This window comes from Malaclemys terrapin, chromosome 6, assembly GCF_027887155.1.
Source record: "Malaclemys terrapin pileata isolate rMalTer1 chromosome 6, rMalTer1.hap1, whole genome shotgun sequence".
NCBI classification, from domain to species: Eukaryota; Metazoa; Chordata; order Testudines; family Emydidae; genus Malaclemys; species Malaclemys terrapin.
Window position 1 is genome coordinate 114,124,391 of NC_071510.1, and position 27,369 is coordinate 114,151,759.

General features: G+C 38.1%; 1 protein-coding gene across 5 annotated transcripts in view; it reads right to left on the reverse strand.

Moving 5' to 3' along the window:
• Nucleotides 1-27,369, reverse strand: part of WDR7 (WD repeat domain 7) — a 344,118-nt gene that overhangs the window by 77,583 nt on the left and 239,166 nt on the right. For 3 of the 5 annotated variants that reach the window (XM_054032282.1, XM_054032279.1, XM_054032284.1), the window contains 2 exons: nt 19,829-20,039; nt 171-288 (listed from right to left, as the gene is read on the reverse strand). In XM_054032282.1, coding sequence (XP_053888257.1) covers nt 171-288; nt 19,829-20,039 — 329 coding nt within the window. The remainder of the gene's footprint in view (nt 1-170; nt 289-19,828; nt 20,040-27,369) is intronic. The other 2 variants (XM_054032283.1, XM_054032281.1) reach the window with 1 other exon arrangement.

A 27,369-nucleotide genomic window follows, 5' to 3' on the forward strand; every position in this document is an offset into this window, starting at 1 on the left:
AAAAGCTAAATTGTGGGGCAGTGGTAAAGGAGATTTGACAATTTTTTATTTCTGTCTGCTAATACTGGAGCTGAAAAGCATTAATATAAAACCAACCAAAAAGTTTGTTGCACGCTGAGATCATTATTCTTTTGAAAGTGCAGTTCAGTGAACATTGAAGTTTTTCTCACCTCCTTGGCGATAGTTGTTATGAAGGCGGGTGGTCTGGCAGTGGCAATGAGTGAGAGAGCATGTCGTGCAGAGCGGGCGGAGTCAGCTGCTGGACTCAGAGGCAGCCCCATTGTGATGCTAAAGAGGGATCAGACAAAGGGGGGAAAAAAGAAAAGAGGCATTAGAAATATAGAGTGAAAAGATTAGACACAGCTTATAATGTCAGTTCAAGGTCAACGGGAGCACTCAAACAGTTAGAATATAATGGACTTCCAACAATGAGCAGTGATTAGGAGTCAGGGTGTTCTGGCATCAAATACAAAATCGAATAATTAACCATGAAGATTGAAAACAGTATGTGCATCTGTCCAAAGTGTTAAAAAGGCCTTGTTAACAAATTATCTAGCTGTAGTACTGAATACGTATCACAAAACCTGGGACAAGGCAAATAAAGAATGTCATACAAAGTATTTTTATATTTTATTGTTTAGCAAAAGTTTAGAAGCAGCTTGAAAATACAGCTTTTGTAGTATTACTATTCAATTCAGCTAAGCACTTTTAACTAGTTGGGAGGAGGGGAAGGAAGAGCTTCTAGAGGCACTGAAAATACTAAATTCATTCAATTTGGTTTCCTGTGTTGAATGAATCACTTTGTTTTAAAATACTGCAAGCGCTACTAAGGCAAAGCTAGACTCACCTATCAGCAACCCCTATTTATGAACATCACAGGCGTGGCAGAAGTTCAACACACTAAGGCAAGATTGCTTTTTCAGAGCATATGCAAATGAGCAGCACTGACTGGCTGGTGACTGATTTTTAGAACAACTTCTCCGCCTTAAAAATCTACATCTTAGCTGTTGTTCCTAATTTGCATTATATAGATATATGAATGCTAAGTGTTAATAAAACTATGATTTTTCATAAAGTAAGTGTCATTTAAGTGCACACTGAGAACAAGAGATGATTTTTGTTACATAAGAGGAGGTGAAATCTACAGCTTTCTCCTCTAGCAATGTGATTTCAGATGCGTTAGTACTTTAAGAGATGCACAGGAGATAAAAATATATTAATTGAAGTCTGTCCAGGACCAATTAAGTAATTTTATCAAGCTTCATCTGTAATTTAAATTATATACGATTTATTTTTAAATACTTAATGCCGAGGACACCCCCAATATGTTAAGTCATGGCTCATTAAAATATTTAATTAACTTATTATAAAGCAATACAAAATTATCACAGTGTCTCTTTGGAAATACAACCAGAGGCCTAAGCCTGCAGCCCGTACTCATGTGAGCAGTCACACTGCTTTCAATCAGAATGAGTAAGGGCTGCAATTGAGTTATGATTGCAATCATTTTACACAACTAATGTCATTATAACTGATTAACAAAAAAACTCCTTTCTAAATCCTTACCATAACACACTCGCATTTAAAGACTCTTGGTCGGATTGTAACTGTGCCAGAACTCCACTCAGTGCAGCTGATTGGTGAGGTGGTAAAGGTAGCTGTCATCTACCATGGAGCTTTTCTGATCTCTGGAGTTGCTGGGGGCCAGTTCAGCCTTTAGTGTAAGTTAGAGCGGCCTCAAGACAACTCTAAACTATATACAGCTGCAATTGTCCTCTGTGGAGCTGTTTCATAGCAGAGAATCTCTCAGTACAGTCACATCCCAGCCATGTCCCTTTCATCCCCTACATACTGCTGAAGTGGCACAAAGGTTATTAGCGGGCAGAATATGGCTCATTTTTGCTGTTCGCTCTGACTGCAAATGAGAGAATGCCGAAGATCATCCCAAACAATTCCATTAACTCTCACATCATTTCTATTTTATTCATGTCACATCTTACCAAAGGCACACATTTAGAAATGTTAAGAATTTTAAGACTTGTTTTTTTAAAAAACAGTAGCATATAACATGTTATATGTTTGTACATAACATGCAAAGCCTAGGTAGAGTCCAACTCCACAAGCCTCAAAATGATAGGAAAGAAGGCATCAATACTTTTGTTCAAGCTCCAAAAAATATGCAACTTAGTCTATCAACTTGTTTGGCTCCATCCCAATAATGTTTGAGTCATGATGTTAATGTCTGATATCTTCTGATATGCCAGGCTAAAAGAAGGAATGATTTCTAATTCTCCAAAGGGGTATTTATAGCACAGTTAAAAATGTTCCTGGACCAGATAACATGTTTCTCAATTCTGGTCTTTAAAGAAGTATAACTGGGAAGGGGGCTTGGAGCAAATGGACATTTTGAGAGACAGGGAGGGAAGGGATGAAGTATACCTCTCAACAGCCTAACAAGAGAATGTGTGAGCAAAAGGAGAAGAAAGGATACAAACAACGTGAAATATTATTTCCTCAATGAAGAGAAGATATCTCTTTTTGAGCTATGCTTAGGTCAAACATTTCCAATAAAAATAAGATTTAAAAAAAATCTATCCTGTTTAATTCTCTCCTCTGCTCATGTTTTATATGGAATATATGCTATGAACTGTGGTATAAAAGCAGCTGACATGAGTTTGGGATGGCCAATTATTTCTAAGTGACAAAGCCACAAATATATGTGAGTGCCATTTAAACCTTTATTCCACACCACTAAGTATATTCCCTAACTTAAGGAATATTTTAGTGGGTTTAAAAAAATTATTGGAACTATTTTTTCATCTGTAAAAGTAGGTGCTTTAGTTATTGAGCGTTCTCTCTCATGTTTTGTGTAAGAAGTGGGTGCCAAGATTGGCGTCAAAATTGTTTCATATTCTTAGTTATTTCCATTTTTTTATTTTTGAGAAAAAAAATGTGTGTTCAGTTGTACAAAGCTCCTCTTGAACTGCACTTAACAACTTTGATGATAACAATGAAGTTTTTTATTTTAGATTTTTGTGTATGGTAAATCTATGATATAACAGGATTGCACACTCTTGTAGCTTACATATGAAAAAGTATGCAAAGACCAGCCAAGCGTTGATTAAAGCTTTCTCTGACAAGTGAGCTATTTGAGTCACTGTCAAACTATGTAGCAGCAATACATGGATAAAGGATAAGCATTAGATTCAACAAAAATACATGAGATCTTGCTTATCATTTTTATTCACCTCATCTTCTCTTACTTCATCAATACACACAATAAAATAATGAATATAACAATTAATGTACTTCTCAGAATAGCACTATATAGATGTTCCTGTTACCTTTTATTTGTTATAGCTCTTTGAATAACATTAAAAATCATTTTGGCATTTTTGCAGACTACTGAGTGATGAAAACATATCAAAAACTAGATTAACAATCTAATTCTAATGTTGTTATCTAGTAACCCTGGTCTGGTGCCTATGTGTATTCATTGAAAACGTCAGAAGCATAGTTCAGCAAGGATTCACATGTTTCTGTCAGGAATATTTTTCCTCCCAGTGTTTGGTAAGGCATGCATTTTCCTGAAAAGCAACAGGTTTCTTGTTAATTCATTTACAACACTCAGCTGTGGTAGTATGTGGCCAGAGATTAACCCCCTCTTGCAGCTGGTCTGTATGTCTTCTTTCAGAGCTAAAGCTGTGCGTGATGGAACGGGCACATTGCACCAAGACCACAGACCAAAACAAAGGCAGATGCAAACCTAGCATTCACAAGACAGCACCAGGTCTCTTATATCCAGATATATTCTTTTATAGGGGAATTTCATTCTTTCCACATCCTTAAGATTAGTACAACATGTGTACTGTCCCAGCCAGATACAGATTCTGATCACACCTTAAACAGTCATTTGTGTAAACCATAGTGCAGACAAGCTATGGACTTTTACAAAACTGATACTGAACCATCCTACCACAACACATGCCTATCTATTGCCAGTGGCACTAAGGGATCTCAAACTACTCTATTTTTACCCCCCCCCCGCTCAGTAAATTTGATTCAGAGTACAAATATATTGTTTATATTATTTATTTAAATTTATACAATGCATAAAAAAAGCCACCTCTTCAGGGCTGCTGGCATGTGTGGCATATGTTAAAAATTCAGTCAAACTGGTACAAACAGGAATAAATCCAACAGCCTCCCCCAAACTTGGAAACATCCAGCCAAATAGAAAATACATATACATTAATATAGTGGGTCAAGATTTATTGCCTGGGTCCCACTGGCAGAAAGTCTGCCTGGAGTTGAGGTTTAGCTGCAGACTTTAGCTGCTAAGCCAGCGGTCAGATGATGGCTGACACAGCCCACAAGTGGGTGGGAAGCGCATCTCCCTCACAGCTTCCACTGACGGGACTTGTGGAGCTCTGGCTAAAGTTTAAAGCTGCTTTCCCATAAGGGAGGCTTCCCAACTTGTGGGAAACTGCCTCTACGGACACAGCTGGTGAATACGGTGGGAACTAATCAAACCCAAACTTGTACAAAAATTACACCGTACCCCAAAATAAACATAATAGCAGTATGTGTGGCTGAAGTTCAGATTGCTCACTGTGGGTACATTAGTGGGGAGGGGAGAGATTAGATTCCTTTGGCCTCATGTTCCCATCCAGGAGACCACTATAAATTTGCTGCAAGCTTTAGGGAATGTAAGGGACCAGCACTGTCACTGAAGAATGAGCAGGAGCAATACTTGTTTTTCCTGTTCATCCTGGGAATGCAGTCATGCAGAGTGACTGGATGCAAACATATAAATGCCTTTATATGGCACTTGCATTTTCCAGGGTCTTTACAGACATTACATGTTCTTCACACACTCCAGTAACCAAGGGACTTCATTATTATTCTTATTTTATAGATGGGGAAACAGAGGCAAGGTAGTTAAGTAATTCTGTCAAGGCCACAGAGGAAGCCTGTATCAAAGCTGTGTCAGAGTCCATGGGTTATAATGCTGCATTCAGATTATGCATCCCTCATACACAGATGCATACTAATAAAAATGCATATTTTCAAAAAATCAGACCAAGATTTATTTCAATAGGGATTTAGGACACAAACGCAAGCTCTTACCAAGCAACAGTCTGTTCCAGTACTGTATTTGTAGGTGCACACTTATCCTAGTCCGACCATCCTATTTTGGTGTGGAAGCAAAGGAGTCTAATGGTTAGATCACAGGCTCTGGAAGCAGAACTCATTTCTATGCACAGCTGTAGCATATGCTTACTGTGTGGCATTGAAAAAGGTCACTAACCTCAACTGTACCTCAATTTCTCTATCTGTAAAATGGGTATAATGGTATCAATGTTTGTAAAGAGCTTGGTGATTGTCAGATATAGAGAACTATACAAGTAGTATCCCATGTCTGCCTCCAGGACTAGTCACCACACAAAATATTCATATTCTCATGGTTGGATACATAAAACCATTTAGTCTTATCTTAAATAACTGATTATTGTGGCTAAATGTTACCAAACAGTAACTATTCCATCCCCTATATAAGACATCAATGTGCAAATGCTGTTCTTACCTGCCCAAATGCTCCAAATCCCCACCTAACAGTTAAAAAAGCACCATGCATTTCCCCCTACCAGAATGCCATACTGATTGCATAATCTTCCGAATAAGGATAAAGGTTCTTTTTCAGCTCCCTCCCCCAAAAAGGGGTCCATCTAATATTCTTTCAACTGATAAAACCCTCATATCTTCTCATTAAAGAAAAACATTTCCTTTCCCGTTTCTAGTAGAAATGTGGAATTTTTCTCTTAATCAAAATAGTATTATGTAATTAGAGAGATCTCAGATACAAATATTCAGTTTTTAAGTTAATAAATGTTGCTCTGCTGGCATTAGTTTTCTAGGAAGCATGTTTCTGAGAGACACTGCAAGAACACAAGTCCTTAGCTAGTGGCAATAATTAAGTAGCACTGCTGGGAGCATAATAAAGGCTCTGTTTATTCTCAGAATGGAGAGGGGTAACTAGTGGTGTTCCCCAAGGGTCAAACCTCGGACCGATCCTATTCAACTTATTCATAAATGATCTGGAGAAAGGGGTAAACAGTGACGTGGCAAAGTTTGCAGATGATACTAAACTGCTAAAGATAGTTAAGACCAAAGCAGACTGTGAAGAACTTCAAAAAGATCTCACAAAACTAAGTGATTGGGCAACAAAATGGCAAATGAAATTTAATGTGGATAAATGTAAAGTAATGCACATTGGAAAAAATAACCCCAACTATACATACAATATGATGGGGGCTAATTTAGCTACAACAAGTCAGGAAAAAGATCTTGGAGTCATCGTGGATAGTTCTCTGAAAATGTCCACGCAGTGTGCAGAGGCGGTCAAAAAAGCAAACAGGATGTTCGGAATCATTAAAAAGGGGATAGAGAATAAGACTGAGAATATATTATTGCCCTTATATAAATCGATGGTACGCCCTCATCTCGAATACTGAGTACAGATGTGGTCTCCTCATCTCAAAAAAGATATACTGGCACTAGAAAAGGGCAACTAAAATGATTAAGGGTTTGGAACGGGTCCCATATAAGGAGAGATTAAAGGGGCTAGGACTCTTCAGCTTGGAAAAGAGGAGACTAAGGGGGGATATGATAGAGGTATATAAAATCATGAGTGATGTGGAGAAAGTGGATAAGGAAAAGTTATTTACTTATTCCCATAATACAAGAACTAGGGGTCATCAAATGAAATTAATAGGCAGCAGGTTTAAAACAAATAAAAGGAAGTTCTTCACGCAGCGCACAGTCAACTTGTGGAACTCCTTACCTGAGGAGTTTGTGAAGGCTAGGACTATAACAGAGTTTAAAAGAGAACTGGATAAATTCATGGTGGTTAAGTCCATTAATGGCTATTAGCCCGGGCGGGTAAGGAATGGTGTCCCTAGCCTCTGTCTGCCAGAGGGTGGAGATGGATGGCAGGAGAGAGATTACTTGATCATTGCCTGTTAGGTTCACTCTCTCTGGGGCACCTGGCATTGGCCACTATCGGTAGACGGGATACTGGGCTAGATGGACCTTTGGTCTGACCCGGTACGGACTTTATGTTCTTATGTTCTCTGTTGGGTTACTGGACAACAATGGATCTTAATCTGTGGGTTGCAACCCTGAAGGTTGTTGCTGGCAGGTTGCTGTAGGGTTGTAAGGCTGGTCCTTTTTTCCTGCTGGTCAGATGCCATAGGTCAGAACTTTGACTTGTCTTAAGCATGAGCGAATGGAACGCTGATCATAGAAGTGTGCTGGTATCAACCAGGGAGACTTGCACTTGAGAGGAACTCAAGAATACAACACTCCCACTCCCAAGGGTGAGAAAGAACACTGAAGGGTTCCCTGCAGCTCCTGAGGAACCTGGGAAGGAGGGTAAAAAGGCTGTGTGTAAAGGAAGGTACCGTGATGGAGGATGGAGTTTTATCGGCTCAACAGACATTAGTAGCTAAGAGGCGGGCAACGAGAAAGAAGAGCCCTCACCTCGCAGGAGGGAGAAGAAAATCACCTACTCAGAGCTACCAGATAGGATTTTTAGGATGAGAAATCCTGGGGCAAGAGGTGGGGAGGAAGCATCTAAATTTTGGGTCCGAGGAGGAGAAGGCTTTTTTTAAAACTAAAAATAAAGATGCTTCCCCATGGGAATATGGAGCCTTCTTGAAAACACACAGATTTTACATGTGCATTTCCGCCATCTGAGACGATGAGATTTACATAAAAAAAAGTGAACAAGTATCCAGCCATTGGGAATTTTAATTTACTTTAATTCCCAGTTAACTTTTTGAAGCTTTGGGGAGCTCAGCTCTGCAAAAGAAAAAGAAGCAAAGAATGATCTGCTGTGTTATAATATGGATGTTCAGGACTACAGTGCACTTGAAGGGAACATGAAGAAGGACAGAATGAGAGGGAGAGAGAGACTTTAGGGTAACACAGAAGAGGCAGATGGGTTAGGGAAAAGGGAATTAGCAGAAGAGAACCATAACTCTCAATTTCTTGGCTTTTGTAAGGTGAAGTCAGATGCAAAGTTTGATTACTGCGTTTTTACATCAGCATGAATAGTTGGTTTGGCCGCTATCTAATGTTGTTAGTCCATCGCTGATGATGAAGATGATATTGTTGCAATTCTCATCGATGGCTATGCATACGACTCTAAATTCTGAACCCTGATGCGCAGAGTCAGCCGCACTGAGGGCATGGGAAGTTTGTATCTATGATGTTTGGTTATGCAGCTCTGGACTGCATCTCAGACTGGAGATGATTTCGTCGATCCCCCTCAAACCTGTCACATGCTCATCTTGTCAGAGACCCACCAGAGAGTCCTATTCTGAGCCATTTGCTCGAGTTCTTTGAAATTGATGCAAGCCTACAGAAGACTACTCTAGGCCCCTATACAATAGCCAGCTATCAAACTTCAACAGTGCAGTCGTTTATCATTATTATTTCTAAAGCAACCTAGTCAACTGCACAGGATTAAAAACATGAAATTTCAGTATAAAAACAGTGTTTATTTTGTTCCATATTTCTGTATAAAAAGAGTGACCAAGAGAGAAACCATCCCCCTAAACTCACGGATTCCATTCAGACAGTCAGTAACACAGAGGAACACCAAGCCATGTTCCCCTCCAACCCTTTATCAGCCATGAAACCATGACCAGGCTAGTAACCTTCTGCAAGAGAAATCACAAGGATGTGATTTTGCTCTGGATCTTTCCCTGTTCTAAGGATGAAGCATGTGGCTTCTTCCGTGTCCCTTTCCTCCTGTGGCCGTTAGGTCAGAGAGAGACTTTTCAGAGGATGAAATGCTGCTGTACAAAAGGGATTGAGGGAAAAGCCAACACCGAGCAATTTTCTGTGACTATGGTTTACACCGCCAGACTGACACCATGAAGCAAGAGAGTGGGAGGAAACCAGGGGACCTATATTTCTGCAACATTGTAAAGAAAAGTCTAATTTAATTTACTCTTTTTAAAAGCAGTCTCTTGCTTACATGAACAGGGCTGAATTGATGGCAAAATAAAGAGTCAGGAATGAACATTCCCACATGGCATAACAGCATGGACCTTGGGACTGTTTTGCCTTCCTGGGGGCTGTTGAGAACGCAGGTCAGCTGGGCATATCCCACTGCTCAACTGCCCATGAATGCAGAATTGCATGAGTACTGATAAAAACAAGGAGTCCGGTGACACCTTAAAGACTAACAGATTTATTTGGGCATAAGCTTTCGTGAGTTAAAAAAAAACCTCACTTCTGTTGCATCTGAAGAAGTGAGTTTTTTTATCCACGAAAGCTTATGCCCAACTAAATCTGTTAGTCTTTAAGATGCCACCGGACTCCTTGTTGTTTTTGTGGATACAGAATAACACGGCTACCCCCTGATACATGAGAACTGATGGAGCTCTGTACTTCCTATTTTATAATTCTATGTCTCTATCTTTAGTCTAAATTTCAGCTTAATGCGAATTTAAAGGTTTAAAAAACTAAGCTTATAATTGAAATGGTGACAGATCCCTTGCTACTTCCAGGTTTAAAAGGCATTTTTGTAGCCCAAATATATGGAAAGTCATCCAAGCATCTTTAGAAGCTTTCTCTATTCTCCAGCTCATGTTCTTCCTTTTTTTTTAATCCCCAACTATCAACTACAAAGGTTACATTCTAAAACTATTGCCCTATATTTGCAGACTATTCAAGCCCTTTAATTTATGCTGCATTTTCACCATAGAACAAAAAAATTCCTCTAATCATGCTCAACTAAAACTAAAAAGGGACTACTTAATTATTTGTACAGTTTATACATACAAACACTGAAAAGAATACAATTTGTTCTTAAATGTTGATAAAACATTGCAAAGTAATCCAAATCAAACTGCATTTTTTAATTCAAAGAAGAAAAATTATGGACAGCAACAATCCCTACAGTCCTCTATGCCTAGAAATCAAAGCCTAATTAATGCTAGAAAAATACTCTTAATCCTCATGAGTGAGCAGTTCCACTCAGCATGGCTAAAATAGTGTAATCTTTAGTGTGCGTATGTGTGTTGGGGGGAAGGGGCTGGACTAGAAGGGTGGAGGAGTTATCCAAAACTCTGCAGCACATCTCAGGTCAGAAATGTATTTTATTCAGCGCAACAAAGAAGATAAACACTGCATGTGTTTTTTTCTTTGTCAATAAATGTGAAGTGAATTTTTTTTAAAAGCACAAGCTTGACATAAAAGCTCCTTCAAAAAGTGTGCTTAACATCCCAGACAGAAGCAAGGCAGCTGTGCACTGTTATTGTGTACACGGTAAATCAGACACAAAAAGGGGCAGCTCAGCAGGGCACCAGGAGGGTAAGATGCATACTTAACCCCCTGTACACATTGTTGCGCCATTTCTTTCCATCTTAGTCCTTCTGAAGTCAGTACTGTACCTGTCATGGATGTAACAGGCCATTTTCAATCTAAATCTTGTTATGGATTAATAAGCAAACACTTTCTCGCTTATTATGCAATTTATCATGATGAAAATTGCATTGGGCTCCTCAAGGCTACATGCTGATACATTCATTTATTCTGCGCTCTGTGTATAGAGAGCCATACTAATCTTTATGACAGCTAAGGATGTAATAGCAAGACTAAAATTACTTTCTGAATAACTGTACTTGCTCAGTTTATATAAAGTCTACATTTCAATACAGTATACCTTACCTGAATATTTTTAAAACCAGACCAAAGGGCATAAAATGTTTTACATGTTATCTTCTAAAAATCAAACTAAGTTCAGACAACAATTATTCATCTTATTCACATATTTTTCCATGTTAAACGGTACAAACCCACTCATTCTTTAAATTTTGTTTGGCCGATGTCTAAAAATCTGCTATACAATAAGCTATCAATATTTATCTATAAGCAATGCAGAAAGAAGTTAATCGTCTGAAGACAGACACAGAATGATGATTAGATGCATTTATAGAAGCAAGGCAACCTGCAGAGTTCATTATTGTCCACGTTTTCTTAAATAGTTCACAATGATTATAAGCCACTGATACTGCAGCAATCTTGCAGAACTGCATGTGAAATATAAAATGTAACACAAGAATGAATTCAATTTTGATACTAAAGAACGTAGATTGTGAAAGTATACAGTGGTGGTTTAATATTCTAGGAATGTTATTTCTACTGGTTAAATAATCAATTATTTAACAAAAACAGATTAAGAGCACCTTTAAAATACCTAACTGAAATACTGTGCATTTTTTATTTTATAGGGTTTATATTATCATGGGTTTTTTTTAAATCTTTTTTCTCTTTTGGTAAACTAATAAGATATAGTGCACTATACAGCTAGATCAACAACTGTCAGTAAGATTTTTGAAAATAATGGACTTATTAGAACTAAATGTTAAATCAACTAATCATTTTAAAATATTGTGGTAGATTTGTTTATAATTTAAATTTTTTGTTAACACAGACGTGATCTGAAGATATATATACAGTATTTATGATGCTCAAAAATGTATAATCTCACAATATATATAAATACCAATTCATAAGTTAAACAGTATACTGCAATTTCAAGGCACTGTGCAGATGATGCATGCATTAAATCATTTATTAATGTTTTTTTTTCAGTACTCATCTCTCACATGCTTTAAAATATATCCAGAAACCTTCATGGTATCAGCAATATGATAGAAAAAAACAATTATTGAAGAGAAGGCATGCAGCTGTATGGATAGCAGAATGCCATGGATATCAGCAATAAGATGATAAAAAATACTAATTACTGAAGAGAAGACCTGCACTTGTATTTCTTATGAGCAACAGTATGGTAAGATTAATTCTTAAATTAGGATGGTAACACGATGCTAACTCATCTATGACATTTGTATTTTCAATTTCTGAATGTTCCTTTCAGTTTAAATCCTTAACTAGTCAAAGTGCAAAGTTCAAAATACTGTACATTCTTTTTGTAGTAGTGAATTTTTCTCCCAATTGTTAGTCTAGTTTACCATTTAGCACTTAAGGCTGAATATTAAAGCATTTGCAAGGATAAAGGCCTATATTTTTGTGTGAAATTGTTCCATTCAATATAAAATGGATATTAAAAAATACAAGTTAGTATTTACAACAACTGGTAACCTAAAAATTGATAATTCAAAGGTCCTAAGGACCAGATCCTCATTTGGTGCAAATCAGCAAAGCTCCATTGAAGTACATGGAGCTATGCCACTGTATGACAGCTGTAGATCTGGTCCACACACTTGACTGTAACATACCTTATAAGTAGAAATTTAAAATACTGAACAGTTGAAGTTTAAACTTTCAATACATTAAAAATATAAAATAAAGAAAAAATAATTTTAATGTTTTTATTCCAAGTGTTATAATTATATCTTAATTTTTGAGTCAATTATATTTAACTGTCATTTGCAGTTATATTTCTTTTAACATTGATTTTTTTTTGTATCAAATAAATACTGAAAACCTTAATTTGTAGTTGCAAAAGAACTACAATACAGACACTTCTGAAAATATTCTAGATACCATTTAGAGGATAAAATGAATATTTACATATTTTTCCCAGATTAGGAAGCTGATATTTTGTGTGTCACAGTTAGGGGTTTATTTATTTATTTCACAGGATTCATGTACCTATGAATGGAAACTAATCTTATTTCAATAGATACCTGACGTATAGCCACTAATATTATCCAGTATTATTAGTTATTTATTATTATTATTATTTTGTTTCTAGACGGGAAAGAGCACAGACAATATGAAATGTAACAATTTAGTTATATCTAATACACAAACAGACCACACTGGCTGCTTGTTGTATCAACCGTAATTTATTTCATTAATTATAAATATACAATAGAATTTCTCTTTTTCCATGTTTGTTTTGTATAACAGTTTGCATTATCTGATAAAACTTAACTAAATAAAGAAAAAATATAAGAGATACAGAAACATTTTATATAAAATCTATTCCGAAAGATATTTAGGATAAATCTCAGACAAAATAATTAATTTTACAACAACAAACACTAACAGTTAAAAAAAAAAAAAGGCCCATTTCTGCAAAACCCTGAATTGTGCAAGTAGTCACATTGATATCAGATTACTAGAAAGATAAAGATTATTCATATGAGAATTGATATTTGTGATAGAAAGGCCTCTGGATAATAAAATATTACTGAAATCATGCTTTAACGATAAATAATTGTGTGTGTGTGTGTGTGTGTACAGACCACATATATATACATACACACACACACACACACGCATATATATATGACACACACACACACACACACACACACAATTACAGAGAGAGGGATATTAAAAAAGGCACATCAAATTACAATAACCTAATTTCCCACCCCCCAAGCATAGCGGTCCAGATTCGGCCACCCTTATTTCACGAGTCATTTCATAGTTATATATTTTATCATAATAATTTCAAATAGGATGATTCAAAGAGTAAGAGACTACTCAGTGCACATAAAAATGGTAGAATCTGGCCTGTGATCATTGAAACAACCCTGCACAAACCACACATATTAAAAGAGAAACTGAGCAACTCAGAATCTCAAATGAAAGGATGTTGTATATGTACACTACAATGGTGTGTAGAGTAAGGGGGAGGAGAGGGCGGAGAGAGGAGACACATTATGTGTGAGCAGATGCCACAAGCTTTTTTTCCTATCATCTATCTAGGTTTATATACTGCACTCATCAACACGGAATCCAAGCATTTTGTCTAAGCCAGGGAATCCTGCAAATACAGATGACTGATCCTACTCATGTGAGTAATGTTACTTAAATGCATTGGCAGGATTGGATCCTATGTGTTAACCTGAAGTAGTCAGGAAGGAATTCCGATTCTAGTTAATCGCGGTTGCTTCAAGAGGACATAAGGCAAAAGATGGCACATCAAATCGACAAATTCTGTAGTATTTAAATCTCTACATGCTAATAGTAAGACCTGGAGATGCACTAACTGGATAACAAACAGGAGATGCAGGACACAGATAAATTCTATAAACTTCAGTTTAAGCTGTGAAATATTAGAATATATTTTACCATAATAGTATATTTATGTGTTTATGTCTATTTCAAGGAATTGAAATTGTAGTTGTACTGGAGAAGACATATGATTATATGAACCAGTATATGAACCCACCTGCCCATAAAATGATGCCATCAAACTCGTCTTCCTTGCCAGTCAATAAGACCAAGGCCCCACTCCCTCTCTGAATGCCTCTACCCTCTTCACTTCTCCCATTGCATCAAGATTTTTATCCTCGACTTCAAGGCCCTGAATATTTTTCCCCCTCCCCAATTTTTGCCCTTTTCTCTTTTCATAGCAATTTTGTCCCCTCTGCTCTGCCTATTACTCTAGCCTTGTTGTACATTATGCTCACTTCTCTCACAAACATCTCCATGATCTCCACTGTAGCATCTGTATATTTAGTCCATATTCCTGAGCTGACCCTCTCTTCCTTTAAATCCCTGTGGATGACCCACTTCTAATATGATTGCTAAAGAAGATTAGCTGGATGAAAGGCTATAGGGTAATTCGGGATAATCTTTGTATTTTTCATAACTCACACACACACACACACACACACACTCATTAAAACTTCATAGTATCAGGGTTTGAGCAATCACTAACTATCTTGTTTGTTGGTTGGTTGTAACTCTTTCCTCTACCCATTCTCACTGCTTTGTCTTTTCAGCATGCATTATTTTATCTTTTTTATAGCATCCAACACATTGTGAGTACTACTGCAAACAAATAAATAATAGCTCCATCTCAAAATTCCTTCCTTGATACAAACCTTCGATTTGCCTTCACCTTCCATAACTTTGTCTTTAACTTAGCTTCAGAATCTCTCACCTCCTCATGCATTCCCCACATTGCTACATTCATCTTATACCACTGTGACACAGAGGCCCCTTAGCAAACAATTCTTTGCAAACAACTCACTACATCAAATATATTGCTCAGAGCAGTGGTTCTCAAAGTAGGGCTGCCGCTTGTTCAGGAAAAGTCCCTGGTGGGCTGGGCCAGCTTGTTTACCTGCCGCGTCCACAGGTTCGGCCGATCGCGGCTCTCACTGGCCGTGGTTCGCCACTCCAGGCCAATAGGGGCTGTGGGAAGGGTGGCCAGCACGTCCCTCGGCCCGCGCCGCTTCTTGCAGCCCCTATTGGCCTGGAGCAGCGAACCATGGCCAGTGGGAGCCGCGATCGGCCAAACCTGTGGACGCAGCAGGTAAATAAACCGGCCTGGCCCACCAGGGGCTTTCCCTGAACAAGTGGCGGCCCTACTTTGAGAACCACTGGCTTAGAGTATTTGTCAATTAAGGTTAACATGTAAGGTCTCTATTGGAAGCTTGGCATGGCAGGTTGTGTGTATGGGTAATATTTAAGGAATAATGTAACTATGTTGACGTTTATGCTCATATGTTTTTTAAGTTAAAAGGAATCACCAGGGAGTGATATTACTCAGTGACTGCCTAGTCTTACAGGAGGGAGTAGCCACATGTACCTGGTTAGCTAGTGATGTAATGCAAGGTTCAACTGCCTATCATTGCCCCATCACAAAAGAGTCAATGGAAAACTATCAAAGACAACTGCAAATAATCGAAACCACCTGGAGGTAAAAAAGGAGCATTATAACAGACGGGGATCGCCCTGGATATGAATAAAGACAAAAGACTGTTTCAGTATAACCAGAGTGGGGAGAAGCTCTCTGGATCCATTCCCAAAGACATCTTATTGCGCAGAGGTGTTTTTCATGAATGATTAGATCTTGGTTCCCATGAAGCCAGCCAGCTCTGTAACAGACTGAACTTCGGGGGGAAAACCTACTTATAAGATAAGGTGGTCACATAATAAATTGTAGGCCCTCGTTCACATTTTATTATTTTATTTTGTATCGTAACTATTTGTTTCCATCACTCTCTCTTGCTTCTTGTGTAATCTCTATTCTTTCTTAAATAAACCTTCTTTTGTTTATATATATATATATATATATATTAATGGAGATATCCTACCTCCTAGAACTGGAAGGGACCTTGAAAGGTCATCGAGTCCAGCCCCCTGCCTTCACTAGCAGGACCAAGTACTGATTTTGCCACAGATCCCCAAGTGGCCCCCTCAAGGATTGAACTCACAACCCTGGGTTTATTAGGCCAATGCTCAAACCACTGAGCTATTCCTCCCATTACAGGTGCTGTGTATTATACAGGGGCGACAGTTTAAGGTAAAACTGTTAAGAGGACCTGGCATTTCTGTGAGTAACCAGTGTCTGTGGTTGGATATCACAGGGGAATCTTCAAGAGGACTCAGGGACTGAGGTGCATTTCTTGCTAACCTGCAAGGCAAACACAGGGCTGGCATAGTCTGGAGTAGAGTGGCTTGAGTGACTGAAAGGCTGGTGGTGTTAGGGAGCTAGCACCCAGTTACCACAAGCAAGACTCCCTCTCATTGGAGGCAGAGGGGTAAGGATGTGAGTTACAGTCCTTTGTACCCTGAGAACCATCACAACCACCTCCACCGACACCCTCATTCCTTCTTTCAACTATTTTTTATATGGCTTCCCTAAGCCCCAGTACTCTAGATCTAACACAATACTGCTGCCTGCATTCTCACACGTACAAACACACCCAATCGCATACCTCCATCCTCAAAGGGCTCAACTGGCTTATCATTCATTCAGGATTCAGTTCAAAATTGCCTCCTTGTTGATAAACACTCTCCCAGGGGTTGTTCTAGCTTACCACATAGACCTTGTCTCCTCATACTCTCTTCTACTAACCTTTCATTCATTTAGCATATGCACCCTGGAAGTAAATAGGCTGCATCTGTCTGGGCTGGTAGAAATATTGGGACTTCTGAGTAGAATCTGCTGCAGCAGAGTCTAAGCAATGACACGATCCTGCCCCTTATCCTTTGACTAGACAATGATAGGCAGTACTTTGGGTCATTTAAATGTAGTGGCAGCTGCCACAGATCCTGCCCAATGATTTTAGGCTCACCTTCCCCTATAATCTGCCCAGCCAAAACCTCCTCTCTGTAGGCTTCAAGCATGGATGAGGCAGAATAGCAGCTGGGATCTCAAATACAAAGGATTGGTCTGCTTCCCACACCATTCCCATGTCTTTCCTATGAGAGGTCCATCTCTTTGTCTTCTGGTCATAGTGGTCTTTTAGTTCTTCACTGGGGAACCTGTCATGACAATTGGGCCTATACATTTACTTGAACCATGAGCTCAACTGTAAAAAGTAGGTAAAAGTTCATAAGATGCTACAGTAACCTACAATAACAAACGTTGATGGGAAAAGGTACAAAAGGGATACAGAATAACTGAATTAGGCTAGACAAAAAAGCCAAGTTGATTCAAGGACTGCAATTGAAATTATGCTGGTTAAAAACCAGGTGGTGGGGGGCCAGAAGTTAATAAGCCAAAATTGGTATGTTGGCTATTAGTCCTAATTGGTGCACAAAATAAAGAGAGGATGGCTATTCCATCCACCATTCCATTTTTGGGTCCTTACAAGAAAGATTTTCTGGGAAAGTACAAAAGAACAACAACAACAACAACAACAACAAAAAGAACAGAATGAAAAGACAGATGGAGGCCACTATAACAAGCTTTACCATCATGGTTGTCACCCCCCCACTGTTTCCTGGGACCTCAAGCCTTCATCAGCCTGATCCTGAGAGGTGTCCTGACCAGAACAAACCAGAAATAGAGGGACCCAGATAAATTGCCATCACTATATCACTTCCATCTGAATCCCTATGAAATCTTAACAAACAAACAAAACTAAACTATCCGATATCAACATAATCACAAGATTTCAAGTTATGGAAACAAAATTTAATTACTTAATTTCACCATACATCACAGTACCTGCAATAAACAAACACCAGAGGATTAGAGAAGAATGGAGGAACCTGGCTCCATTTCATTGGTTTTGTGAGTTTCAAATAAAGTTACAGGATTGGATTGAATTAAAGTATTTTCAGAAGAAATTACTTATAATAAAGAAAAACTAATACAAGTTTTTAAAAGAAATTCTTGCAGTATTTTACAAACAAGTTTTGAAGACATATTTTGAGAAAGTTTTAAACCTGGGTTGTTGTGTAGATATAAATTTAGTGATTTTTTTTACAATGGGACATACATACATACCATACATTGTTATTTTTAAAAAATATTATTGTGATAATATTTATTTTGAATTTTACCTCAAATTGGTAATTTTACAAGAGAAATCTCTTTTTGATCCGATGGACTGCAAATATCAAATTAGAAAGTGGACTGTGTGCCACACAGACCAAAAGATGTATACTATAAGACAGTCTATAGTATAAATTTAGGTCAGTTTTACAAGCTGGTTTTTGATCCAGGAGACAGTTTGTGGTCTATTGAGTTCATGATTTCTTAGGGATGTTTAAATCCACAATTTACCAAGATGCTACCCATGCACACCAAGTTTAGTTGTGGAAAGTATAAAAATCTAGATGGTCACAGAAAATAATTGTGCCTACATGTAATAAGCAGTATTTCTAAACAAAATAAACCGTTTTTTCTAAAATGTATTTTCCAAAATACCCAAAAGGTATTAGCTCATAGTATAAATTTAATGCTGCACAACAAAAATATGTTTTTGAAAAAAGGAGCAAAAAAAAAAAAAAAGCTTTTGGAAAATACTAGCTTTTCAAGTACAAGAAAGTAAAAGGAGTTTAGAAGAATATCTGTTTTCCTAACAGATAATGTGTACCTGATTTTTTCCCCTCAAATTTGATGAGAATGTCTTATAGGTTAAAAACGTTGTACCCCAAAGCACATAATGAAAAATGTTTGCCAACTACAGACTTCAGGAAAGGGTTCATGCCCAAGATGGTAACAGACTACTAACTACAGGAAGTGTAAATAGTATCACTAAAGAGATCCTTCTAGTCTATGGGTGAGTCTAACACTGTAATTAGACACCCGTGGCTGGCCTGTGCCAGCTGAGTCCGGCTCAAGGGGCTCGAACTAAGGAGATGTTTAATTGTGGTGTAGCCTGCTGAGTTCTGGCTGCAGCCTGGGCAGGATCCTAGAGCCCAGGCTCCAGCCCAAGTGAGGAAGTCTACACAGCAGTTAAACAGCCCCGCAGCCTCATCCCCGTGAGCCCAAGTCAGCAGGTGTCTAATTGCAGTATAGACGTACCCTATGTGACTAAGTCTTTCCCCTTCTGAGGCTGTACCTACACTAGAGGCATGACAGCACCACAGCTATGGCACTGTAGCTCTCCTCCAATAAACCCATAGTATGTCCTTTTTCACATCCATGAGTGCTGTAACTTTGTCAATTTTAAGGCCTGAGATTACACTTCAGAGCCAGCAGAGACTACAAAAACAAGACAACTCTCGTATATCAGGTTTCAGAGTAGCAGCCGTGTTAGTCTGTATCCGCAAAAAGAACAGGAGTACTTGTGGCACCTTAGAGACTAATAAATTTGTTAGTCTCTAAGGTGCCACAAGTACTCCTGTTCTTTTCTCGTATATCGGTAATTTAAATTTTGGTGTTGTTGGTACAAATGCCAGATTTCAAATTACTCAGACACTAGGGGGCTTCTTCCCCCAGTTAAATACAATGGTCATATCTGTATTTTCATGTGTGTTAACTGGTGCAACAAAGCAGAACAGAACACACACACACACACACACACACACACACACACACACACACACAGACACCCCAATAATTATTGGATTAAATACATACTTTGAAAGTTGCTTCTCAGCATCAGCACAGAGCTCCAAAAGGCCCATTAATACAGCGGAGACATCCATGTAAGGCTCCCATACTGTAAAACCTCGCCCAATCAGATCAATGGCAGTTCTGCGGATGGTGCTGTGTGGAGGAAGTTTGGGGCTTGGTGGTTGCAGCAGAAGGAATGTCAAAGCTTTACCTACCATACAAAACAGGATAAAAACTAGTACAATAAAAAGAAAACTAGTGAATTGATTCTGCTTTGTTATTTGTAAAAGTTACCATGAATAAGAATACAGTATGGAAATCTACTCAGAATACAATACAACATTAGATTCATATGCTGTAAAAGCTTCCAGTGGGCAAGTCCCTACATCTGCACAGTGTCTCAGTGAAGTTAGTGAAAGAAGAGATGCATAGTGCTGCCTATATCAATTATATTAATTGACCATAACCTCTACGGTGCAGGGACCATTTTTCTGTTATGTGTTTGTACAGAGCCTAGCACAATCAGACCCTGACCATGATAGGTAGGTGTTACTGCAATAAAAATAATTATTACAAATACAAAATATTATATCAAATTGTTTGCAGGATCAGGGCCCTATTTAATATAGGATCTTTCCAGTAAATGGTATGTCAACCCTCTAGCGAATTAAATAGTGCAATCACAGAATTAAATAAGTAGCCGGTGAGAGAATGAGAGGAAAAAGTGTACCAAGGGAAAATATGCTCTAAAATGAGACAGAAGGATACAGGAAAGTTTTTCTAGTTAAAAGGAATGGCAGTGGGAAAGGCTTTTCCACCAACACTTGTGACACAAGCAGCCCAGACAAAATGCTTATCAAAAAGTCCTACAGAATTCAACAGAAAAAGTGATAACCCTTCGATAGGATTTTTGCCTGTAGAATTTAATAAAGAATTATGTGCCTAATATAATTTAGGATGGATAAACTATAGGAAGGCAATAATTCTCTATTAGAGTCTATACTAATATTTATAGACTATTGATTCCATCCATATTGTATTCTTTCGGTAGGACTATTCGTAGCAGCGCCAGCTGCCTCCCGCATTCCCCCTTGTGGCCTGGGGTCATGCTGCAGCACCCAGCCTCAGTTTCTCGTCTCTGATAACCAAATAACTTCATGCAAGCTCTCTTCTCTCAATAATACCTCTCCTCAGGGCTAGTTTTTTATTATAACCTAGTTAAAAATAGTGCATAACAAAGTCCAACCTAAAATCAGACTAAAACAGTGAGTTAATTTGCATTAATTTGATTTCATGCAAACCTGACAGCAAAACCACTGTAAGTTTCACCATGTTAAGGGAGTTAGTGTCTTTGCAGTTGCTTATTATCCTTCTTGAACTTGGGGAAATATGTACCTAGGTCAGAAACTGCAGCCATTTTATGGTAAGAAGTTGAACATCTACATACATTTATCTACAGATTTTATTTTCCAACTAGAAGTCTGCATGCTCTATAACTGCACTGAAACCAAATAAAATCATGTATTATGAGTATTTAGAGATAGGTGGCAAAAATATATTGTAAATAATTTTCAAATGTATAGCATGGACTGCATGCATATCCTGCTTTTAAATCTCATATAGTATAAGGATTTGGGTTTATGTAATGTAGAAGGCTAGCAGTAATGAGGTGACTCAGGTTGCTACATGTGAGATTGCATCCCATCTCACCAAAACCTACTATTCTTTCCCACTGATAGTCAGTAAGTTAAAGCATCACAACATCATGGCATTGTTGGCACAGTTTGATAAACTTATAGGGATAATCTAGTTATCAGTTAAATATATTTGTCTTTCTTTATACCTGAAATGTGCTGAACTGACCCTAAAATATCCAAATGACTTTTTAACAGAGACAGCACTAAGTTTATTGGGCTTAAAGAGTGACATGTTACAACATTTGTCCCAACAGTATTGTGGCTCAATTTAAAAAAAAAACAGATGTATAACTTAAAGCAAGCATATCAATACACCTCTACCCCGATAGAACGCTGTCCTTGGGAGCCAAAAAAATCTTACTGCGTTATAGGTGAAACCACATTATATCGAACTTGCTTTGATCTGCCAGAGTGCGCAGCCCCGCCCCCCCCCGAGCACTGCTTAACCACATTATATCCGAATTCATGTTATATCGGGCCGCGTTATATTGGGGTAGAGGTGTATATATTTTATCTCACCTACTGTTTAGTGAGAGCATGTGAGTATCTGCATGTAAACCCTCCCTCCCCCCATTCTTTTTAAGATGTTTGGATAAATTTAGTACTCATGAATGGTGCTGGAATAGTTCTCTGTCCACACAGCAAATACAGCATCACTGGAGGCAGCACAAGTTTTCCCACATCACCTTACTAATGTCCCTCAATCTTGTGCTGGGATAAAATGCTGTTCTATTTCTACTCATACTTGAAACTCTCTGCTGAGTCTACTAAAAAGGATGCCAACTGTGAATGTATTTTTGTGCTGTGGATATCTGTCCACTAAGAACTGGACTGAGACCAATACTGCATGTTAAAACGGACACTGAACAGCCATCAGATAGCAATGGCCTTAAGGTACCACAACCTGGAACAAATTTGAACCAATGTGACTAAAGGTTTTATATTCCATTAACAAAGCCATAATCCATAATCCATCCCATCTCTACCTCTTGATTGTTGAAATAGCATGAGTGGCAGTAATGACTTGTTTGTGTGAAGAATATACATATTCTGAACTAGATGATCCATTGATCTGAATCATCGGGCAATCGGGCTCATATTGCATCCTAAATATAAATTTTTCAGTGGAGAATACCTCACTGTTAATTTTCAAACCAAATAGTCCTGAAAATATGGATTTTACTGGGCCACAAGATCACCAATTAAAAATTCTATTTCTGTGTGACAAATTTATAACTACTGTTTTTTAAAAAGCCCTGAAAATTACTAGGACTAAAAGAGATTCCAGGGTATTTTTAAGAGGCTGGATTTCACAGCACTTTGTGCATAGTCATTTATTTCATTTTCCCGTGTAGTCAGTAAGCAAGGGAGAGATAACTGAAAAGCTCTTATAGACATTAGTAGGAAGGAGAAAAAGATTTATAAAAGCTGTAAATAATTTTTAAAAGCAAGACTTTTAATTAGACAATTAAAAAAATTAAAATTGACAGCATCTTTTTAAATGATCGCAACACTATGTACAACACATTATACTCTAGCCACGTAGATGATGTCGCTTTCAAGATTCCAGTGGAACACTTTTGCAGCCTAACCACAACCTACTGTAAGTCAAATTGTATATTGATTTTTGGTCAGAATTGTGGCTAGAGTCGGTAGAATTTTTTATGATTTTTTCAGACTTATTTTTACTGTTTTTCAACCAGTTGACAGAGGTGGCTGAAGTGTTTTTTGGGGAAAAAAGTGACCATTTTCTAACCAGCTTTAATTAGCTCTGTCTCATCAGGATATACATTCTATCCTTTACTTAAAAGATCCCTTATGACATCATCTGAAGAATCAGTAGAGGGAGGCTTTCAATCTAAGTGAACAGTGCTGTCTGGGGATATAACTTTACTGAATAATATTGCAAAAATGGAGTAGTTTCCTACGTGTAATGGTGTATTTCACCAGCATTTCCCTTAAACTTAATCCCATCATGACTATTACTCACAGGCAGCACTTGATTTACTTTGATTAAAAGCTGCTGCTGTCAGCTCCTCAGGTGATGTCAGAAAGCCGCTCTGGCCTTCTCTCCATACTGAGACTTCTATAGGCAGCTTCCTCACATGAAGCAAAAGGAGAAATGTGCAAGTGGGAAATTTCTTGACAGTCTGATAAACGGAGGCAGTGAGCTCAGGAAATGTGCTCACTTGTCTTAGACATGTCACAGCAGCGTGTTAGAAAGTGAAATGACAGAAAAGGAAGAATCAGCAATAGTCAAATGAAAATCCTTTGCCTGCACTGAGCTGCACAGATGGCGGCTGCTGCTATAAGGGAGTGATTTAGGAACCGTACACACAAGGAATAGCTCTACAGCAAAAGTAGATCTGGGCATCAGAGTAGCCTCTTTTCTCCCTTTCAGGAATGGACAGAAGCCCCATGAAAGCTTCTCATACTGAAGCTTCCTCAGTGCAATAAGCATGACAATAAACAACATGCTGAATAGCCCACAAAGGAAAATTACTTATGATCCATCCATAACATTCTTTTTCTGCACTTGCCATCTGGTAGTGCGTAACACTTACTTCCAACTGGTGCTAACTGCACCAGTACTACTGTACTAAATGAAAGCACCAAATAGAGACTGAGAAACCCTTGGATATATTGTGAATATTGGTTTATCTTAAAATATTACAAATATTTCACAAAACTGGAATGTCCTGAATACACATGAAGAAACAGCTACCAATTACCTACCAATGTCAGAGGCTGAACAGTAGACCGAGGAAAAGAAGGTCACATTAAAATAATGCTACATTAATTAATAGCTCAATTACAATGACAACCCTTTGAGATTACATATTATATGCACTTTAAAACAAAATGATTTTCTGATGATTTATGTTATTACAATGAATGCCAAATGAATTAATAATGTGTTACCAAGTGAATGAAGTCCTTCCCCCAGCCGTGCAGGTCACAGAGCACAGGTGGCATGGTGCCATATTGTATTCTTCTCTCTCTGCTTCAAGTGACTGACTTTAATAAAAAGGAATTCAAGTACAACAAAATATCTTAATTGTAAGGCAGGGAAAATAACTATTTGCAATGGCTGTCACTCAATGTTAATACAAATCTATACATGTAGTTTTAGGGGGGGGGGTTGTTTTGTTTTTAAATTTCTACCTTGTGTCACATTTTATTAAAGAGTGAAGAAGCAAAAAAAGTTACATTAAGGGCCAAATTCTGGCTGTCAAATGAACATGGGTGCCTGTCAGAAAAGCCTAAGGTAAAGGAAAACTGGGTAAAAGTTTTCCACCCCAATTCTGGGTCACCATAAAACCCACCAACACACCATTCGCAGGGTCGTAGCAGCTGTGCAGAAGGCATCTCAAGGGTAGGGCCTAGCTATTAGAAGGGGTCCTTTACCCATTTGAGTGCATCAGTCACTCGACTCAGCCATAGTAATTATGCTGGGGAGTTTGCCCAAAGGGTGTAAATACCCTGCAGGTTATGGAGTTCAACCATGCAAGACTCCAGTGTGCGATTGCACAGGGGAAATTTAGAGTGGAACAGGAGCAGGAAGGTGGAGAAGAAAGGGCAGAGGTCACTGCCCCTACAAAACATGGATGTTAGAGCTACTGGAGACACCATAGCCACAGGGATTTAGCAGCAAATGCAGAGGGTATGTCTACACTGCATTTAAACATCCACAGCTGGCCCGTGCCAGCTGACTCGGACTCATGGGTTTCAGGCTAAGGGCTGTTTAATTGCGGTGCTGTAGAAGTTCAGGTTCAGGCTGGAAACTGGGCTCTGGAACACTGCAACAGGGGAGGGTCCCAGAGCTCAGGCACCAGCCCAAGCCCAAATATCTACCTGTTAGCCCAAACCCTGCAAGCCCAAATCAGTGACTGGGGCCAGTCGCAAGTTTCTCTATCGCCTAGGAGGAGCATTCTTGGTCCCAAGATGCCCTTCAGTGCACAGCCCAAATGCAAGCTGTGCACTTAAAAAAGGTGTTGCCTGAAAGTTAGGAAGAAGAGACTTCGCTATAAAATTTCACAGCCCTCTCAGTAACTGAATATTTGATTATGGCACATAAATGAAAGACATTTTAAACTGAGAATCCACGTACAAAAAGAAAAAATTGTGCAGTTTTACTTAGCCCCACTTTTGTGAACCCATCCTACATTGATCTCTTCACTGGCAATCTCCTCACACATTTCCACACTTCATTTAGACCCCAATGTATTGCATTCATCTGATTTTGACTGTTGGCTATTTGGAGCACCAAGTACATTTAAGACACTTCAGATAACACAATAACTTCAGATTTTCTTTGAGATCTGCTGCATTGCAGTTAACAACTAAATGCAAGTACTAATAGTGACTGCCTGACTATAGAGTCTTTTGATCAAACCATCACCATCATCAGTTTCTACTCTAAAAAAAGAAGAACAGGAGTACTTGTGGCACCTTAGAGACTAACAAATTTATTAGAGCATAAGCTTTCGTGGACTACAGCCCACTTCTTCGGATGCATATAGAAGGGAACATATATTGAGGAGATATATATAACAGTTTCTACTCTGTTTAATGTAAAGTAACTATTTCACCTTTCTTTTCTGCCTTTTTAAAATGACAATAACTAGAAAAGAGAATGATCCAACCAAGAGCCCAGCATATTAAAAGCCAAGTCCAGATTCTGTATGCTCAATAATTATAATTATGAATTTTATTTTAAACAGTCTCTACTAAAATAAAAACAATTAACTAGTAACTGTTTATAAAATGTGAATGACAGCTAAAGAGTAAAATTCCTAGATAAATGTAATTTATCATTATTGCCGTGCAATTATACATTACCTCTTTTAATAACATTACTTTAGATAGTTATAGTGGTAGAGATAAAATATTGATTTTTATGGGTTTTTCTCTAGGCAGTTCTCAAAACTAGACTTCTCCAAGTTGCTTATTTTTATTTATTGAACAAACTGCTCACCATATTTAGCAGTTCAGAGCAGCTAACAACTGACATGCCTTCTTATGTTAATCTGTAAATATGCAATCAAAGAAGAGTAGTAACTGTTGCTTCCTGATACACACATTAAGCTATGAAGCGTGTGCTGTAGTTTACTTTAATTTTAATTCCTAAACATTGAGTGCCATACACAACAAACAGTAGCAGATTGATAAACACATGCTTCCTTTAGAAAAATACTCTAAATATTTCTCATCAACATTTATTTTGTTTAAATTGAGCTACAGAAAAAAAGATGAACTAAACAAAAGTCACTCTGCTGCCAGTTTCTCAGTCTGGACATCTTTGTTTAAGGTTTGACTTGGCTTAAATGAACGAATTAATATTGACAAAAACATCAACTAAGCTAATGAGTTGTTAGTTAAGGCAATAAACATGTCACATTAGAGTCAGCGCAGTAAAGAGGTAATTAGCCCTGGAAAAGCTCCGCTGATTGGATCTGTTGAGATCCTTTGCTCTTAACCTTTGAGTCCATTATCTAGTGCAGGACAAGTAGTGGCTATGCTAATGTGAATTCGCCAATACACATCAGCCTTGTTACAGTAGCCAAAGACTGCATTAGCAAGTCTGTGATGATGCTGGTGTCTTGCTATTTATAAGATGTCTATGAACAAATATGCTAACTCCAAAAATGATACAAACCTAGCTTTACGGACAAATGTGAAACATAAAAAGTATTAAAACATATTTAAATGTAATTCTAAGATGACCTGCTGGCATGGTAATATTATACAGATTGCAATAAGTTTTGGAGTTGACTAGAGTTTTTGCTCCACATTCTAGAAAAGATAATACACTTAACTGTAAATTGCTGTTGCAATGTATCATGCAATTTCCCCCTCTTTTGCTAG